General features: G+C 41.6%; 1 protein-coding gene across 1 annotated transcript in view; it reads left to right on the forward strand.

Annotated features, from left to right (window-relative positions):
* septin4b (septin 4b) overlaps positions 1-20238 on the forward strand; it is a 52941-nt gene that overhangs the window by 726 nt on the left and 31977 nt on the right. The window contains exon 2 of the mRNA XM_028573548.1: positions 3155-3162. Coding sequence (XP_028429349.1) covers positions 3155-3162 — 8 coding nt within the window. The remainder of the gene's footprint in view (positions 1-3154; positions 3163-20238) is intronic.

Here is a 20238-nt window from a genome sequence, read left to right on the forward strand (position 1 = left end):
CCGTTCTGGCTCAGTTTGTTGTCAGGAAGCTTTACACTCAAACCCGAATGAGACACAGTATGTTCACTGCCTTATTCCCATGCTATAGCCTGACCAATACTGGATTTTTGAAACAGATGATAATATTGATAGGCTACTTGAGAGTTTAACAGTCAGACTTTTTTTTTAAAGAAATTCATAACATGAGCACACATTTTAGATCAAATCTGTTTCTTCAAAGAATTGTGAACAGCTATGCACTTAAAGGGACATTTTACAGGTGAAAAATCACTTGTCAGTGCTTTCAGCTGGACAATTTGGCACATTATATAGGCCTACATCAGCTGACATACCTATATGATATATCTGCAATAAGCTAATATCAGCTGATATATTGTTTATTAATCGGACTAGCTCTAACTTTCATACTTTCTGTCCGGTGGCATCAAAGAGATTTAGTTTCCTGTTTCAAACAGTATCACCTGTATCTTATCATGTCTGTTGGCTCCCTGCCTGTTCAAAGAAAGTAGTTTATTTTCAGGCACATCAGTCTCAGTCTCATGACATGGAGCACTGGAGGCTGCAGTCACACTAATACATCTGGCTCATTAAAACTGTTGCCCTTTGGTATATACTACTGCTGTTGGGGACAAAGAAGAAAGAGAGAAGATAGTGGAAGGTGATGGCAGCTCTCACTATGCAGATAGTGCTGAGCCTCCATGTGGTATTCATGTATTCTTCTTGCATGTATTGATCTTATGCTGATCATGTGATGATTATGTTTTATTACAAACATAAACCAAAGTTGAAAGAGGGCTCGAATGCTCAACAATGTGTGGTAGAAGCTTTTAATGACCATTTATGTGTCCAATTGCTCCCTTTTTCTCATGCACTAGTCCTGTATTTAAAAATATACTATGACTAAGGTACATACAGTAGATATATCCAAATATAAGAGTATATGACTGCATTAGTTTAACCAGAAACCATGAAAGTACCATGAGAAACGGACCTATTTAAATCCATGTTGCATGTGCAGTTTATTTCCTGTTGTTGGTCATCTTATCTTTTCCTAACCACAAAGTGAAATTGATTCACCTTTAGTATCTCTGTCAAGTCATGTTTTTGTGGAACCACTTCAGATTTTACATCATAGTGATAAGTTAAAATGTTAGTTTTTCCATGTCTTTTCCTGCTTTAGCTCACTGTAATATCGTCCAAACCGTTCTTTAGTGATATTTCTTTGCAGAACTGTTTACACGTATCAGTCAGGGAATTGAAAACCTTGCTAACTAGGCATTATGAAATTGCATTTCTCAATTAAACTCAATTTGTTGCTGAACTGACCCGTGAGCTGTATGTGGAACTAGAAACTGGGGCTGCTTTATTGAGAGCCCATAACCCATTTTAACAAATTAAGCACTTCTTCCTTTTCTACACTAGACAACACCAATTCCAGACATCAGCCCAGACTCTCTTAAAAACAATATCTGTGCGAGGCTCCCAGTAGGAAAGTGAGTGGTGTTGATAGGAGGCACAGTCAGCATTAGCAAACGTTCCTCAGGGAAAGCCTTGTGGAGAGATGCTAAAATCCTCGCCGCTGTCTGTGGCTGCGCTGACAGCATCACTGGTGGAGGACCTCAGCATGTAGGTCAAGAGATGAACCACAAGAAAAATTAGCAAGTCAAGCGAGTAGCCATTATAGCACAGCATAGGAATTTAACATGTTCTAAATTTCTGTAATAAGAGGCTTTCAACTCTAAATTTGCAGCCATTTTTGGAGCGCTGCAGTTGTTGATGTATCATTTATCTGTTCATTTGTTGGCTCTGTCAACAGTGCACAGCAGTCTTATTTGCATGTCGTCCTGCCACAGTAATTTCACTCAGAGTGCATCTGGAGCAATGCATACTGATGCCAATTCTGTTTTAAAGGGCAGCACTAGCAATATGTAGCTCATACATTATATATTGTCCATATGCAGGGACAACTGAAGCTCTGCCTGTCAGCTGTAACATTTCTGCTGTTCCTGACGTTGTTGTAAATGGTGGCAAAGGCTATAATTATATTTTAGTCCCCTGAGCACAGTCTGCTCTGTGAGATGACAGGTGGTGATGGTCCTGAGTTTAAAGTAGTGAATCAATATTTTTAATACTGCCAGTAACAGGCGGCTCTGGACTAAAGAAATGTGTTTTGCCTTTTAAGAACTGAAGGAATCAGTAAATGGCAAACATCCTGAATAATTTGGACCAGTGTCTGCTCATGACAAATTACTGGAGAGGCCAACTGATCTGAAAGTGCCAGACTTTGAGATTAGTGCCAGTCACATTACTAAGCATCGTGTCACATCTGCTTTGTTCCTTGAAGCAAAGCACATGAACTGAAACTGCAGGGTAGTTTTCCAAATGTATTGTCCTGTAATAATGAATGTCTTGGATTGTTGCAGCCCAATCTTCGAGAATTGACTAATTACTCCCACTGAAGTCTGAAAAAAAACCTACCAGGAGCCCTCCACCAATTTATTTGGGGAACACAAGCATGCTCATCCTTTAAAAACTAAAATTCTTTAAAGCATACTTAATAGGTCTAGAGATGTGCGGAAGTTTAATTTGTTGGTAGGTTGTCTAATTCATCTTTAAACTTAAACTAGTTGCTTTCTACAGGAAGACAGTAAGTCTGTGTCACAAGTTAGTGTGCAAATATGTTTCTTGGCTGTCTTATTATAAATGAAGCATAGATTTGTTTTTGCATCATATTTGTAACTAATAAAAACCTACAGAGTAATATAAAAATGTAACCAGTCCATGACTTTTTTTCTCTAAGGGACATGTTTAAACAAGTTGTAGGGTTTCCCTTTCTCGAATAAATAAATGATGTCCAGTAGATCCTGAAACTGAATGATGATAGATGAGGTGTCAAATACTACAGTATGTGATAACCACTAAAAGGTCAGATGCCACCCCAAATGTTACCTAAGCATGTTAGCATCAATCAGTGGTTTTCAGATTATTACCAGTGTTATTCACATAAATGTTCACCTAACTTGTTTTTTCAGATGATATATTTTCAACATGTTGACAACATTGTGTTTCTGTTCTTTTCTTATGTGTATGACCTCCTTTGGATGTGGATTTTGAAATTATTTCTACTGTGGATCAATCATCCTCCGCTAACCAGACGATGAGGTAAGAAACTCGAGTTTTCCTGAAATCTGGTGCTGAAGACGAAGTAGGTCACTGGTTTAGGGAGATTTGGCCTCGATTATCTAACCAAAATGAGGACATTGTGGTATGTTGACTTCAGCCCATTTTACCGCTGATAGCCACTGCTATTCAGGAGGGTTGTTGTGCTGTTTGTGTTCATTTGAAAGGAGTTTATGTTTTAAAGGTGCAAATAAGTGAAACCCTCTACATTGTAGAATTTCAAACTTTGCGGAAGTCACGGCCTACTGTTGTTGGTTCTTATTCACAAAGTGTTCAAACTGAGCATGTAACTTTCCTGTGAAAACTCTGAGCTTGTGTGCTTTGGGGTTTTACTTGATACCAAAGATGAATAGCTGCGTGAAAATAGGTGTGTTCACAAAGCCCAGACATTCTTGTTCCTTGTCTCACAAAGGGACAACTGAGAATCTGCTGTGTGTCAGCTTTGTTTGTGTACCTGCAGAGTTTCACTCATTATATTTTAGTGTTTATAGTTGCCTTTTCTCTTAGCAAACAGCTTGATCATCCTTCAGCAGAGTCAGCAGTTCCCCTGCAGCGTATATAGTGATGGTGCTCACCTGTTATCGCCTCACAAGTAGCCTGCCACTTCAGTGTCAAAACTGCCCGTCCCTCCCTCTTCTCTACTCCCCTTCTCACTGTCACTGTCTACATCCCAAAGCCCCACAGCTGTGTTTGGCCTGGCTGAGTGGAGATGAAGCGGGGGGGCGTGTTTGTTTTCAAGCCCAAACGGTTCACAGAGGGGTTGGGAGCAGTGGATCTGTATGGGTGTGACAAACCCTGGTTCCTTCCTCTGCAACATTCCTAGTATAATATGTGACAAAGCTGCAGGGTGTGCTGACAGAGGGAACACCTTGTGACGAAACTGTCATCATCTGTCCATGGCCCAGGCTGCTGCTGCTGCTGCTGCTGCTGCTGCTGCTGCTGCTGCTGCTGCTGCTGCTGCTGCCGCAGGGTGACGGCATTCACTGGTCACTCTAATAATGGTTTGGCACATCTCTCTCTGGGTATGTGATTAAATAAGCAGACTAACCAAGTATACATAAATTTAGTTCCTCCTCTTCAAACCCCACCCATTGTGTGATTCTCATTAAAAACAATGCATCTCTCCTCTGAAAGCCATCATTCAGTCCAGGTTGACATAGCTAAAGTGCCCTTCCCCTGTGCCCACACCCCGGCGTTGTACACCGCACAAGACTCTGGGGTGTGGTGGAGCAAGAGGGTGGCTGTGGTTTCCTTTTGTTAGCCTAAAAAATGCCACATAACCTCACATACATGCACACACACAGAATGACGTCACTGTTCATGAGCAGTGCCAGCTGTGGACAGAGAAGCTGAGGAGTGCCGGTTGTCTCTCGCACAGACACACACACACACACACACACACACACACACACACACTCACCATGGTGCATTCCTCTGTGGCTTTTACTCAACTAGCCATTAGCTTCCTGCGCCTTCATATGCTACTTGCCACTGCAGCCAAAATGTAGGCAGTCTATACTTGGACTTTATTAGCCCATTAGCTTGGTAGCTACTGCAATGGATGCTTTCCCTTTCGTCTGTTTCCCCTGTAGCTGTGTCTGTAGCTGTGTCTGTTTTTCTCATTTGCTGTCACTGCTAGTGTGTGCACACTCATTGCATTCATTTGCAAACTGGAATGGCAGAATCTGGAGATCTGATGCACCACACCCGTCTGCACACTGATTGACATTCCATTGTTGAAGAGACACATACAGTACATATTGTGAACAAAACATTGCAAGCAATTAAGTCACCGGAATCTCAAATGATGGGTGTGTAAGACATGATCTGATGACATTCATTTACAGTACATTCACTTCATAGTTTGACACTGTATGTGTTAGATGGGAAGGATTTTACTTAGACTTAAAACAACTTTTCTCTCTTCCTTTACATATCTAGTTGTTATCATCTGAATCTTAACCACCATATCAAATGTTAACATTGTACTCTTGCCTGTGCAGTAATTCTATCATCTATTACAGTATCTCAGTCAATCCACACACCAACAATAGTGACACTCTACTCTGTGAGCCCTTCAGTGAGGGAGGGTGGATTATCACTCATCAGTGAAACCTGACCCATCAGTTTGTATAACTCCACTAAGGAAAAGTGTGTGGGCTTTACTCTCTGAGCATGTAGTGCGATTCACTGTGTGATCATGGCACATTGGTGATGCAGACACAGAGGCTATAGCGGTGGGGTTTTGGCCTGTGGGCATGGCTTTGACAGGCGGCCCTATGGGCTTTTTCAGTTTGATGCGAGGGCAAACAATCGGGTTAGGGAGCAGGCACGCAACACTTCACTGAATACAAGGCCGCTGTAAGACAACAATAAAGAGATGGTGAAAGATGAGTGCTTAAAGAGGGATTTGCTGTAAACATTTGTACGAGCCAGTTTTTCCACAGGAAGAGAATCTGTATTGTAAGGTGAATGTACCTTTCATTCAATATGAATTATGTAGGTTAATGTTGGGTATAATCATCTAACCCCATCACATGGGGAAATGCTGTGGGTACATTTGATTTGTTTTTGGTTTATTTTGTGAGGGGGACACGGCTGCAGTTAGTAGCTAGTAATATTTTGTTAGATAGAGCACCTGGTTGAGCGTGCGTCCCATGTACAAAGTCTCAGTCCTTACCGCAGCCGCCGCAGGTTCGGTTCCCACCTGTGGCCCTTTGCTGCATGTCATTCCCCCTCTCTCTCTTGTTTCACGTCTCAAGCTATCCTGTCTAATAAAGGCCTAAAATGCCAAAAAATAACCTTTTTATAATATTTTGTTTCCCTCATTTACTATATGAGGGTGCAACATAGTAAGAAACACAGTATAATCAATACAATGCAATTCAATAGGCCCTACTCATGAAAGACATTTTGAGGTGTCACATCGAGAAGACCGATATAATAGTAATATTAATGATGTTGTTTATGCTTCCTCACTGTCACACGGTCATGACTTACTGGTTCGCTTGACTATAACAGAGCCATTGTTAATGTTATTAGTAACACTTGTGCTTTTCCTACTGTGTCTGCTGTTAAAGAGACCTGTACAACAACAACAACTATAACCTCAAAATGATCCTAGAGATGATGCTTAGTTACACAACAAATAGAATACCAAAACACTTTTACCAAATGCTGTTAAGCACACAGAATCTACACATATATGTTTTAAAGCTGTAGAGTTAATACAGAAAGGATGTGATCTTTGGCTATTTAAACTATACATCTCCTCTCCTTCTATGCATTCCCCTGCAAACCTCTCTGGAATATCTGCTCGAAGACTGCTGTTAATAGTCTTTGCCTCCTTTTTGTAAACGGCGAGCTTTAAAATGGCTTGCTGAATTGCCCTATTTGGTGCTCCTCTGACATCCTAACTTCCTAAGCTCTCCGCTTCCTTCCTGTCCCTGCTGGGCCTGCTCACCAGACCCTCAAGATAATTGGCTCGTGTCTTCATCTCTGCAGATGTCCCACGTCAGCCTGAGCTAGCCTCCCAACCTCCAGCCTCAGCACTCTGCAGAAGTTTTGGTCAGAGGGCGACCTTAGACATTCCTCCAAAGCCTCATAGAAGTGGCCTCTGCCAAGCCCCCCCACCCGCTATAAATAATTTCAGCCCAGTTCCCATGGCCCCCACCGAGGTCCCTGCACTCAGCTAGCAACGCATGAAATGCTACGGCAACACAACCCTGTTCTACTAACCCAGGGATGATTACAGTAGCTTCCTGGTAGGAAGTGGTGCAGGTGTTGAGGTCGTGGCAGTGGTTATCAAAGCGGTCTGAACGCCATGATAAAAGGGAGTAAAGGATTCTTTCTGTATACAGATCATTTGTGTTCTGCTCCAGCTGTTCTTTATTTGAGAGGCTTCCATCTAAGGACTGCATGTTCTCTACAATGGTGACAATCAGTGATGTAGCGGTGTAGCTGAATGCATGGTTTGTTATTCACATCTAAAATGTGTCTGTTTATATTTTTTTGATATACTTGGATTCCATGTTCACATTGCACAGTTATAGTATTTGCAGCATCCATTACTAACCTCTGTTGGACAACTCTCAAATTCCTCCAGAGCAGTCATGTCTAATCCTTCTGGGATCAGCCAATTGAAAATATATTTACATGCAGCCGTGTACTTAAAGTTTGGCTTATGTGTGTGTAGTTCATGTAGTCATAAGGCCATAACTCACTAGTTGGTGACTACAAGGCATACCGTTAAGAGAAAATCCACAGTAACGTACTTTAGCTCAGCTAAAACATTGACACAAAATATTGGCATTTTTGTATGAGTTTAATTTTTCTTATAAGTCTTATTCAGGCTTATTCGTGGTAAAATGAGAAAGAAGGGACACATTATTTCCACTGCAGCTACTGTGAAGATTAATACAGGAAAAGGCTTTATAAAATGTCAGTTGTAAACGGCCAAGTTTTTTTTTTTTTTTTTTTTTTTTGATTTAATAAGCATATGGCAGTATTACATGGCACAAAACCTAAATATGTCAACTAATGATTTAATGCTTAATAGGCAAGAATGCAATTAAATGCAATCGCCAAAGTCACTGTCATGCTGTTAATAAAATCTACATTGTGATAAGGCAGATTTAGGCCTGTTCTGTACATGTTGTTGAAAGGCATTTTAGGAAATGTAGGAAATGTCTAAACTATATCTTGTGGAGTTTTTCTCTTAGTTCCACACAGCGCAGGCGGAGTATCAACCACACTCTGTTAGAGGGACAGTAGCCTGGGCTGAGAGCCAGGATGCCTTGATCTAATCTTTGTTCTTCTGAGATAAATTGAGAGAGTTTACTCTAACTGCAGGCACTGGGAAGACACAGCTACATATCAGGCAGATAACAAATTAAGACATTACGTAAGTCGTTAAAATATCAGTATCATAACTGCTACAAAATAATGGTCATATTAAAAGCATGTTTTTGAAATGCAATATAATATAGTGTACAAATTTATTTTTAGGTGCATAATGACTCAGCATTGTAGGTGTAACTGCAAGTTTGGCATTTTGTAGAAATAGAAGTTGCACATGATATCCACTGAGAATTAGTTGTGCTCTGATCTGCTCCTTCCACACACTGATGTTACTATATGCGCTAAAAATCCATTTAACTTTCTTTGCACGTCAGTCTGTTTTCTTTTAAAAGATCTGCACATCATATTCAACAGGTGTTTACCTGTCAGCAGTATCCTTTCAGGAGTTTTTTTTTTTTTTTTTTAAGATTTAAATATTACATGCGTTTGACATCTTCTGATGGTAGCCATGAGTGCTGAAGTCTGTGTGTGAATATTCTTGCATGTGTGTGTGAGGCTGTGTATGTGCTAATGCATAAATATGACAGCTGTGAGTGTCCAGAGGCAGCATTGTCCTCAGCTGCAGCACCCTCCACTCCCCTTGAGAAAACCCTTCCAGATGCTGCCATCATGCTGCAGGACAGTAAGAGGAAATGCCAGGCAAGCCAAAGGACAAGCATGGGAGATGGTGGAGATCTTCTCGAGGACAGGGGATCTAGTAAAGGATGGTTAACATCCCCAGAGAGCATAAATCGTCTATCTTGACTCAGTTTGTCAGTGGACATGAGCCCCTTATCTTCAGGATCTCGGTTTTAGATATAAAAGGGCACAGATATTGGATAATCTGAGACCATGTATTTGTGGAAAGTGTGCGCAGTGATGAAAATCCAGCATACCCATATCTAAAATACACAACGACAGTAAAGAAACCTTCTGTATTCTTCACACAATCAGTCTCAACACAGCCAGCAGACACAGACAAAACAGATACAGATGGTGGTATCAGATTTAAGCACTTGGGTGTAAGTAAAGCATGGAATGTGTTAGCATGCTGTGACACGATGATCGATGGAGGAAAGAAGAGGCGGAGAGTTTAAGACACAAAACCACAATATTTAGAGAATGTTACTGCAAGTGGGATTTAGGAAGTGTTTTAGTAAGAGAGGATAAAGAAGAACTAGGTGTTGTGGATATGGATTTGAGTGGCCTTTTTAAATCTGCTGTTCCCTCAACAACAAAGCGGACTGTACAGCCAACATAAGCAAGTGAGCCCAACCTGCAGCAGATGGATAGGCACTACACAAACAAACCCACGTAAAGTAGCTGCTCACCCAGTGCGGGTAAACAGTGTTACAGAAATGTAATGGGGGTACAAAGACCAGGTGCACTTTTATTGACCATCAGCACGGTGTGTGAATTTTCCTTCCTCTGACCCTTTGGTGTGTGTGAGCACATGTGTGTGACTTAATCCATATCACTCCACAGCCAGCCCTTTTTGAAATCAGATGCTGAAATAACCACAACACTGTCACGCCACCAGTCAGTCAGTTTTTACTAGTCTCTAGAGGGGTTTTCTGCAAATATTTTCTGGAGTTCCATAAGTCAAAAGCAACTGCTATTTTCTGCTCTTTTTTTCGATATGGAACCAGATTTAATATGCTGTATTATCGGTATCCACTTGAGTTGCAAATGACTCAGCATTGTAGGTGTATACTGATGTTACTACATGCGCTAAAAATCCATTTAGCTTTCTCTGCACGTCAGTCTGTTTTTCTTTTAAAAGATCTGCACAGCTATGTTTGAAATCTGACCGCTTTAAGCTTTTCTATTAAGACTTTTTCTTATTTTGAAACCCAATGAATTAAATGTCCTATTTAAACAGAGTGTCGATAGATAGATAGATAGATAGATAGATAGATAGATAGATAGATAGATAAATAGATACTTTATTCATCCCGAGGAAAATTGTAGGCATCCAGTAGCTTAGACAACCATAACACAACAAACACATACACACGTGTATCTCACATACATAAAAATCACCCACAGAAATGTTAAGAGTTAAAGGTGCTAAGGTAGACTGCAATGTATGCAATGGTGGTAGTGCAAAAGAGAACAGTGTAGGGATTGATCAGTGCAATAGCTTATTATTAAATATTAACTATAACTATGAAAAGACAAGAATGTAAACATAATAGAATTAGAATTGCTTGACAGAAAAGAAATAATAATATACGTTAAGAACAATATATAACATGGAATAAGTTATAAGATGTAGATGTTATGACCACAGTCCATAAAACAGGACACTGGCAATGACTGACTGGTAAAACATCCAGAGGAGCTTACTGCAGACGTTGAATGACCTGAGCCTCCTCAGGAAGTAAAGCCAACTCTGCCCTTTCTGATACAGCGCATCCATGTTGGCTAACCAGTCCAGTTTGTTGCCCATGTGTACCCCCAGGTACTTAGGCGGGTACACACTGGCTGCGTGGCGTGAGCGTGGCGTTTCTGTTGCTTGTCAGCTGCGTGGTGGCTGCGTGGATTTTTCTGTCTTTACACACCAGAAACGTGTCTGACGCGGCACTGCTGCTGCTTGCCTTGTCTGTACACATGTATGTTTCCCATTGGTTTACTGCACTCAAGCAGCAGTGTACTACATGTTAAACATAATATACTCATTTGATTACAGCAAAGACAACGTCGGCAGTATTGACGGCAAAATAGGCTACAGAATATTTCGTTCTGTATTGACAGGTGCAATATTTGAAAATAATTTTTTTTATTACATTTATATCTGCATTTATGTCAAAACCTAGAGACTTTCAACATCAAAATGTCATTTATTAATATGTATTTGTGTCAAAATGACATATACACACTTTTCCTATTCTATTTTTCCTGGAAACGCTTCCAACACGCTTGCGTGTCGTGTGAAAAATATGAGTTGGTTCTATTTCTAGCATGCATGCGTTGAGCTGCGCCTGAGACGTTTGTGTCACGCAGGGTGTGTGTTAGCTCTAACCTGTTAACATGGGAGCCGAAATAAAAACGGACACGCCATGCAGCTGACACGCTCACGCGATGCAGCCAGTGTGTAGCTGGCCTTACTGTATATGTGCTTACCACCTCCACATTGACCCCTTCAATGGAGACTGGTGGCATATGTGGCTTAGATCTCCTGAAATCCACCACCAACTCCTCGGTCTTTGTTGCGTTCAGTTGCAGATGGTTGAACCTGCACCATTGCACAAAGTCATCCACCAGGTTCCTGTACTCGTTCTCCTGTCCATCCCTGATACACCCCACAATTGCAGTGTCATCCGAAAACCTCTGCATGTGGCATGACTCAGCATTGCAGCTGAAGTCAGAAGTGTACAGGGTGAACAGGAATGGTGAAAGCACAGTCCCCTGAGGCGCTCCGGTGCTGCAGATCACAGTCTCTGAGAAACGGTCCTTCAGCCTGACGAACTGTGGTCTCTACGTCAGGTAGTCTGTTATCCAGGATACCAGGTGAGCATCAACCCCCATCTGCACAAGATTGTCTCTCAATCTGACAGGCTGAATGGTGTTAAAGGCGCTAGAGAAATCAAAAAACATGATTCGCACAGCACTTTTCCCCTTGTCCAGATGAGATTGCACTCTGTGCAGTAGGTATATGATGGCATCGTCCATGCCCACCTTTTCCTGGTCTGCAAACTGGAGCCAGTCGAGTGAGTGGCTGACTTGGGGTCTGAGGATGTGAAGTAGCAGTCGCTCCATTGTCTTCATCATGTGTGATGTTAGAGCGACTGGCCTAAAGTCCTTTGGCTCACTGGGATGTGGCTTCTTAGGAACTGGGATGAGACATGATGTCTTCCACAGTGTTGGTACCTTCCCCAGTCGGAGGCTCAGGTTGAAGACATGCTGCAGAGGCTCCCCCAGTTCCACTCCAATAGAATAGTGTTAAGTAATCCTTGTATGATTGGATCATCTCATGACATGTTTGGGTACTTGTCTGGGTATTGTTTGGTTTCATGTTGGCCTGTGACAATACAACCTTGATCAAGATACTGTAAGGTATGCAAGTCTGAATGACTCTTATGTAGTTTTGGCATTTGGGACGGAAGTTTCTCCTGTGAGAATTGGGATCATACAAACTGGGTGAACATGTGCAACTCATTGAAGGATCAAAGAGGAGAGACGTGGCTTCTGCCTCCCTCCATACCTAGAGCCTGCACCCCCTTTTCCCCTTCACCTCTCTCCCCTTTCATGTGGTCCCTTCTTTCTTAACTTGTTTTTTCTCCTTTTTGTCTTCCGGTGTACGAAGGAGCTCCCCTGTCTGTCTAAAATAGTCCGTCTCACTTGAGGGATTGACTCCCTCTGGCTTCCAGGCTTTCATCTCTTTAATCTCCACATAAACTCACTCACATAACTGTGGCATGTTGACCTTCCTTTTATCCAGGAGCTCAAACCCCATCAGCACCCCTTTTTTATACCCATCTCTCTCCACGTGTCTCCACCCTCACTGCTAGGGAGCAAGTTTTTATAAAAAAATAGGTACAAGTTCTGGGAAAGAGCCTGATTTAGCTCTTCATAACTCCTGCAGCATAAATGTGATGTATTTTACAGTAACATCCATTAGGCATCATCAGAATTCAGATAGTGAAAGTCACAATGCTCAAAGATATTTTGGGGAACTTTATCTATATGACAATCTGTCAGTCCAAAGAGTAATATTCATGAACCTCTCATGATCACTGTTGTATCTGTGTACAGTATGTGGTTTTTTTTGTTGTATTGTAATTAGGGACATATTAACACTAGGGCTGCAACTAACGATTATTTTAATAATCGATTAATCTGTCGATTATTTTTTCGATTAATTGATGAATCGGATAAAAAAAAGCTCAACTCAATACATACATACTTGTTGTTTTAGTTAATAGTTGTGTAAAGGTAAGTAACCCAAATAGCAGATACAGACAAGACAGACAGACAGACAGACAGAGACACACACACACACACACACACACACACACACTTATTCATTAAATTATTACCATCATTGTAGTAAGTGCAAGTTAAGTTCGTTTATACACCACACACTATTATATTTGTCAACAATAACTGATATGGGACAAAGCACATAATATATACATGACAACAGATTGGGCCAATTAATGGGCCAAAAATGCCGAGTGAATAAAACCGTGTCTTTAGTCTTGCAAAGTATACCACCCCTGCTTTATTACTGTTATTACCAAGCTAACGCTAGCTTGTCATGCTAGTCAGTTGGATAACGAGTAAACAGCAGCACCAGAAGAGCTACTGGAGGGACTTTACGTTACTCACTTCAGAACGGAACAGAAGTAGGATAGTGTAGTGACTTTACCCTGCTGTTGAACTCCCTTCCTCCTCATCAAGGACTCCAACATGTTTACGTTTTAGGTGCTGACTCATCACCGTGGTCCGCCCGTGCCATGCCGTGTCGCTTTTGCTTATCTTGCAATTAACACGTTTTTGATTTATTTAGTGTGAAATGCTCCCACACCTTGGATGACTTGGGTCGTACTGATTTCTCTGCCTCCGCCGAGTGTTTCAGAACAACGTTACGGGTCTCTCCGGTCTCTCTCCGTATTTCCTCTACCCCCGCTTTGCTCTTTTTTCTTTTCTTTCGCTCTGCGCTGCTCCGCTCTGCGCTGCTCCGCTCTGCGCTGCTCCGCTCTGCGCTGCTCCGCTCTGCGCTGCTCCGCTCTGCGCTGCGCTCAACTCAATTTTGTTTTATCTCCGCAACTAGGTTACCTAATAGTTGCGCGTCACAACAAATCGATAATTAAATTCGTTGCCAACTTTTTTAGTAATCGAATTTTATCGATTCGTTGTTGCAGCCCTAATTAACACCCTAAATAACTTTATCAAAGGTGGGTGCACTGGTGCTCTAATAAAGGCTGTGTTAAAAACAAATTGTATATTTACTTAAGCTGCCTAAAAAGATCAATCAATATATCAACTGTAGAAACTGGTTTCTACATTATGATTATCCCTTCCAAAGAGCACCTCAAGCTAATTTTTTGAGTCCGGGAAGTGCTCCGCTACAGACATTCAATATATCAACTGTTTAAATAGAATAACAATTAAATATCGATGTTTTATAAATACTTCATTCATCCTTATACCTTTTACTTCTATTTATATTTCCTAATTTGGGGGAACTTGCAGTAAATCTACAATGACATTACTTAAATTTAACCAAAATTGTTACCTATAGTGTTCAAAAACCTCTGACTGGCAGGAAACCACACACTCATTTACTGCTGCTCTGTGTGAGGTAGTTTTAATTGTGTGTGTGTGTGTGTGTGTGTGTGTGTGTGTGTGTGTGTGTGTGTGTGTGTGTGTGTGTGTGTGTGTGTGTGTGTGTGTGTGTGTGTGTGTGTGTGTGTGTGTGTGTGTGTGTGTGTGTGTGTGTGTGTGTGTGTGTGTGTGTGTGGATCTTGAAGAGGACACCGAACATGAAGGCCCATTACTAACTGCTTTATGGAGCTGGCCTTAGCATTTAAGCGCCATAAGGAGTTAAAGACTTCCTTATTTTTACTGTTGGAAAACCTCTTCCAGTCTTTTTTTAGACTACTGGTGATTGAAAGGAAAAAAAAAAACATCCGGTAGTTTCAGCAGATTAACAGGTTGCCACGGGCAACTCTTTATGGGGTGATACACATTGGCAGTGTTCATTCAGACCTTTCTCCTGAGTATCCCTAGTATTTTTTATTTTTTTTATTTTAATGAAATAAAGACACAAAAACAAGGTTTTTACAGCAGGTGGACCACTGTTAGCTTTCCATAAAACGACTGTACAAAAGAATGGGGTCACGCTCTCTGAGGATATTTTTAAGTCACTGATGGAAAATCAGAAACTGAAGAGACACTGAGAGCTGGAAACATTTTATTTGTTTATATCTGTGTTGCTGAGGGTGACCGCTTTATTTTCAGTTAAATTAATCACATCAATTTCCCATAAAATCTAGAGCCGTCCAAGGTCAAACTGTATTTCCAGCCACAGGCAAGCTCCTAAATAGCTCACACTACTATGCATGTACACCTGCTGGATTTGACCCAGGTTTGATTTTGACTAGTTGAAAGCAAATATAAGTCATTGTCAATGTCATACTGAGTCTTTAAGTGATCTCATTAACAGTAACAGAGTAAATTAGTGCAGATTCAGACTGTTGTCTTATTGCTGTGATCTAGGTCTCATTGTCACTGGTTCATACCTGCTGGGGGTAACTTTGAAAACCATTGGTAAATGGTACATGTGTAGCATGTATGTGATAGAGCTAATTATCATAGCGTACCTCAGTCTATATATGTACACATGTATTCCCTAAAAAGAGTTTGTTCTACCAGAAGATAAGTTGACCTGGAACTATCTCCTGATGCCAGGGGAAAGAACAAACCAAAACTCTCACTCTCACTCTTCCTTGCAGAGAAGCTGGGGGAAACTGGGATGGAAGCACACTTAAGCTTCTGATTAACTACTGGAGTTCCCTTCCTTGCTTTACCGATGTAGTGACCGCTTCTTGGCTCACTTGCAAATGGCCAGTAAACTAAAATGCATGACAATTATACTAACCAGTGGCCAGATTTTTACTTTGTAGAGCTGACAAGTTTACATTGCTATGGCAACCTTTCCTTAGCAGTATTGATGCTTTAGGCTCTGATAATTTTGTGGTTGAGTTAGGGCTGGCAATATATCGATATTATATTGATATCGTGATATGAGACTAGATATCGTCTTAGATTTTGAATATCGTAATATCGTGATATGACATAAGTGTTGTCTTCTACTGGTTTTAAAGGCTGCATTACAGTAAAGTGATGTATTTTTCTGAACTTACCAGACTGTTCTAGCTGTTCTATTATTTGCCTTTTCCCCACTTAGACATTATGTCACCAATAAAGCACCAATTGTCAACCCTAGAATATCGCCGCAATATCGATATTGAGGTATTGGTCAAGAATATCGTGATATCTGATTTTCTCCTTATCGCCCAGGTTGAGTAGAGTCTTTGGTATTGGGTGGTGGGGGGATATCTATCAGTCCAAACATGCTTAAGCAGTATTAACAAAAATTTTAAAATAAACATTGTTAAAAAAAAACCTAGGACCTAGACGTAATGTTATTGAATGTACTAAATGTATTAGTAGGCTTAATGCTCTTGATTGTAAAAAAAAAATAAAAAGACCCCTTCAGGTTGGTAAAGTCTCCCACCACAGAGCAGACCACTGGGCAGTAAATAAAGACCCTCAGTGTCCTTGCCCTTCCACTCCACCTGTTAACCACTGCCACAGTAGACTGCCGGCAACACTCACGTGCCGCCTGTTTGTGATATTTATGTTTGTGAGGAATGTGACATATTTTAGGAGCCCCCCGACGGACGAGGAATGTGTTTAACCTTTGATGATGTACTGGATCAAATTACAAAACGCACACTGAGAACATCTAAAAATTTGTGTTCAAAATATGGGACCTTGGCTCAGTGTGCTGCTGATCAGAGGCTCTCAGAGGTGACTAAAGTAGACAAGAGTGTGTATTTCAGGCATTGTCAAAGTGAAGTAGCACTGGAAGTAGTGTAGTATTTTTGTCATTTTGGTTGACAAACTTTGTAGGCAGACAGTAAGATGTAGCTCTGAGACCGTGTTTATGTGTTTATCTAAAATGACACTTGTGGCTTTTTCCACTCAGCCACTTTGGTTTTGACATTGTTTTCACTGGGAGAACCACAGCATGACTGAGCCGGGAAAAAGATATCTTGGCATTGCATAACATCCCCAGACAATGTATACCAATCCCCCAGTGCTTTAACGAAAGCAAACCTCACACAAAAGCTTCGAAGGAATTCCTCTGTGACATAAAGAAGCTTGAGCAGTAAATTTCTGTCACCATAAAACACAAAGTTAGTTTACAGCATGACCGAAGTTTAGCGTGTCTAATAATCTCAGCAGCCTGTCACACATTTATCTTTTGCTGTATTTCAGTTTTCACCTGATTTACAACCAGCTCTTGTGAAATGTTGCCGCTACAGTGCACCAATATTCTCTAATACCTTTCTGTTGTGGAGACAAAAGTTTCCCCACTCTGAATGGGCAGTCTGGTTATCGCATAGCAGTGTCTTTCGCATTGCTGCCCAGTTTCCCTGGGAGTCATGCCAAAAGGGGTGCCCCCTTCTCTGCAGTATTAGCATTAGAGGAAATGTTGAGGGCTTGTGCATTGTCACGTTGCACACGACACAGGTTTCATCTAAATGCAGTTGCAGACGTTGATATCTTACAAGTGCATGACAGGCATTGACTGAAATTTAAGATCTTTGAGATCCATGTTTGGACTGTATGGTATATTATTAGCTGCAGTGTAATATTTCTTGTAAATACTGAAAAAGGACTAATTTGAATGAGTTGAGAAGGCGATTCAGGAGCCATGTGTTTATTTCTAATCAACGGCCTGGTCCATCTAGAGCCAGACTAAAGCAGGGCCTGGCGAGCTAGCTCTGGCTGCTGACTTAGGAGTCTTGCGCTCGCTGGTGTCTGGGCTATTAATAGTTAGCCTGAGAATTTAGACTAAGGTCAGCAATCAGATTCCTGCTCCCAACTAGTGGAAGGGAACAAGAAGGAAAAGTCCTTCCCAGAAATTATGCATTTTTCACATTTCTATTCATGTATGTAAACGTCCACTCATGCAGGATGTCTGTACTGTGAGGAAGGGGTACCCACTCCTCCTGCTGTGCCAACTGTGTCCTACTGCCTACATTAGCTCACCGCTTTAAGCTTTTTATACGATTCACACAGTGGAAAGTACTTTACCCATTGGATTGTATCCTCAGCATCCCAACTACATTATGTATTTTTTATTGACGTGAAAGATTAATATGCACTGGAACTGTTCATCAATCTCCCTCCTTAATGTCCTCCTTAATTGCTTTGACATGAATTTGTGTTCAAGAAGTAAGAAAATTACAGATGTGAACAAGTGCCACACTTCTATATTTTGGTTTTGCGTGCTGCAGGTTTGTTATCCCTGAGATGAGGGAAACTCTGGGTTTTCTGTTTCAGAGAGGGAAGTTAATCAAACCTGAGATAGAGGGGTTACTCCAGCCCGTTTCAGAAAGAGAGGGAACTTAACCTCAGACTCAGTTTCTTCAATAAACCTCGAGTTTCTCTCAGTCTCCTCCCTCTGACACAGCTCTCTTTCATTTCCTCATTCATTCATTCAGTCTGTATCCGGCGCATTTTAGCGCAGTTTGTTATCTGCATGAATAAAAAAACCTGTTGGTTTATTAACCATGTTAGGCAGATTAGAAAACCTTTTTTTCTCGAACATGACATTTCCTTGTGTCGACGATCCTGTTGAAGAAGAAGCTGTATTACTTACGCAGGGTGTTAAACATACGTCGGGAGATGATATTGAGGCCCCGACTATAGATGCATTTTCATTTCCAGATAACTACCTATCTGAGTGGTATCGTTTTTACTACCTGTCTGAGTGGTATCGTTTTTCTTCCCAGTCTATCAGTTATGTAGCCCTACATAACCTTATCCGTCCTCATATCACTAACGTCACTCATCGTGGACATGCCCTACATCCCAGCAGATTAGTGTCACATTGTTTTTTTTTGTGCAAATGGCAGTTTTCTTTACAACATTGGTGATGCGGAGCATTTTAGGAAAGCCACTGTATAGTAAAGCCACTGTATAGCAAAGCGCCGTCAGAAGAGTGTGACTCGCTGTGAAATGTTTTTTTTAAACGTCTTTGTAGTGTTCCCTGGACACAAACCAGTAAGAGCCATTAAAAATAATTAATTATAAATTATATTTCTGTTAATGATCATGGTGCTGCAGGCTCAGAATGGGATTAGCTTACTTTTTCACCTGCAGGATTGCACCTAAATGAAATTATAGGTGTAATGCCATTCCAGTTTTCACCAGTAAGATTATCGGTTACCTGTGTGATTAAGGGCCCTATTTTAACGATCTGAAACGCAAGTGTGAAACGCAAAACGCAAGTAGCTTTGTGGGCGGATCTCGAGCGCTGTTGCTATTATGCCGGCGGGATAAATGAGTCTTGCGCCTGACGCAAATCTTAAATGGGTTGGTCTGAAGTAGCTAGGTGTGGTTTGGGCGTAACGTGAAAATAACCAATCACATTCCCTTTAAGAGCAGGCGCGCTTGTTCCATGGCAGATTGCTATTATGACGGAGGATGTCCCTGGCGCACGGCAGCGGGAGCTGTCCGAGATTCGGCAAAGTAACAAATGCCCGTCTTGACCGGGTGGCGATGTTGCTGCGGCCTCTCGGGCGCATCTCCTCCTCAAGTCTGGAGAGGATTGCTGCAGCCATGGAGCGTGGGCCTCCAAACGCACCACCTGCTCCTGTTGTGCCGCTTCCTCCTCCCCCCACTCCATCTCCGTCCACCCGCTCCATCAGGAGCGCATCGCTATTACTCCTGGATCAGATTCCGCCAGAGTGTCCAATCCCACCGTAGTTCAACATCACGTCTACTTAAGTCTCTAATATTTCCTCATTTATGTCATCAACACATCCATGATTCATGGAAATGTTGTGTAAAACACAACAAACCACAAAGAATGCTGTGACTTTTTGAGGACTGTACTGTAAAGTTCCTCCTGATCTATCCAAACACCTGAAGCGCATTTTCAGTAATATTTTTCTTTGTAATTATGTATGGTTTGCAAAAATAGGAACTGCTGCGTCCGTTTAGATGAGAGAAGTGTATGCGCGTTGTGTACACGCTACATTATGGCCAAGCATGCGCCCCTAAAATAGCATCTGAATAACGCACTACTGACTTTAGACTAGCGCCACTGACTTTAGACCAGGTTTTTCCTGGTCAGTGGCGGAATTGTTTTCTAAAACTGCAAAATAGCATCAGATAACATTTGCGCCGGAACACGCCTCCTCACTGAACCGCCCCCGGGAGCGCAGATACATTCCCTAATTTACCGACGTGCGTCTGTGGAGGGAAAAGTCTGCTGTGCGTCAGGTGCAAAATAGGAATGATACATGCGTCGGTGTACAAAGGCAATTGCGCTGAGTGCAAAATTAATACACTATATTAGAGCTTACGCATTAACTCGAGGAGCTATTTTCTCCCACACCAATTCTCTCTCTTTTGCACGCGCTTAGCTCTGAGTCAACCTACTCTGAGTTGATTGAACCAACTCAAATC

Source organism: Perca flavescens, chromosome 3 (assembly GCF_004354835.1).
Source record: "Perca flavescens isolate YP-PL-M2 chromosome 3, PFLA_1.0, whole genome shotgun sequence".
NCBI classification, from domain to species: domain Eukaryota; kingdom Metazoa; phylum Chordata; class Actinopteri; order Perciformes; family Percidae; genus Perca; species Perca flavescens.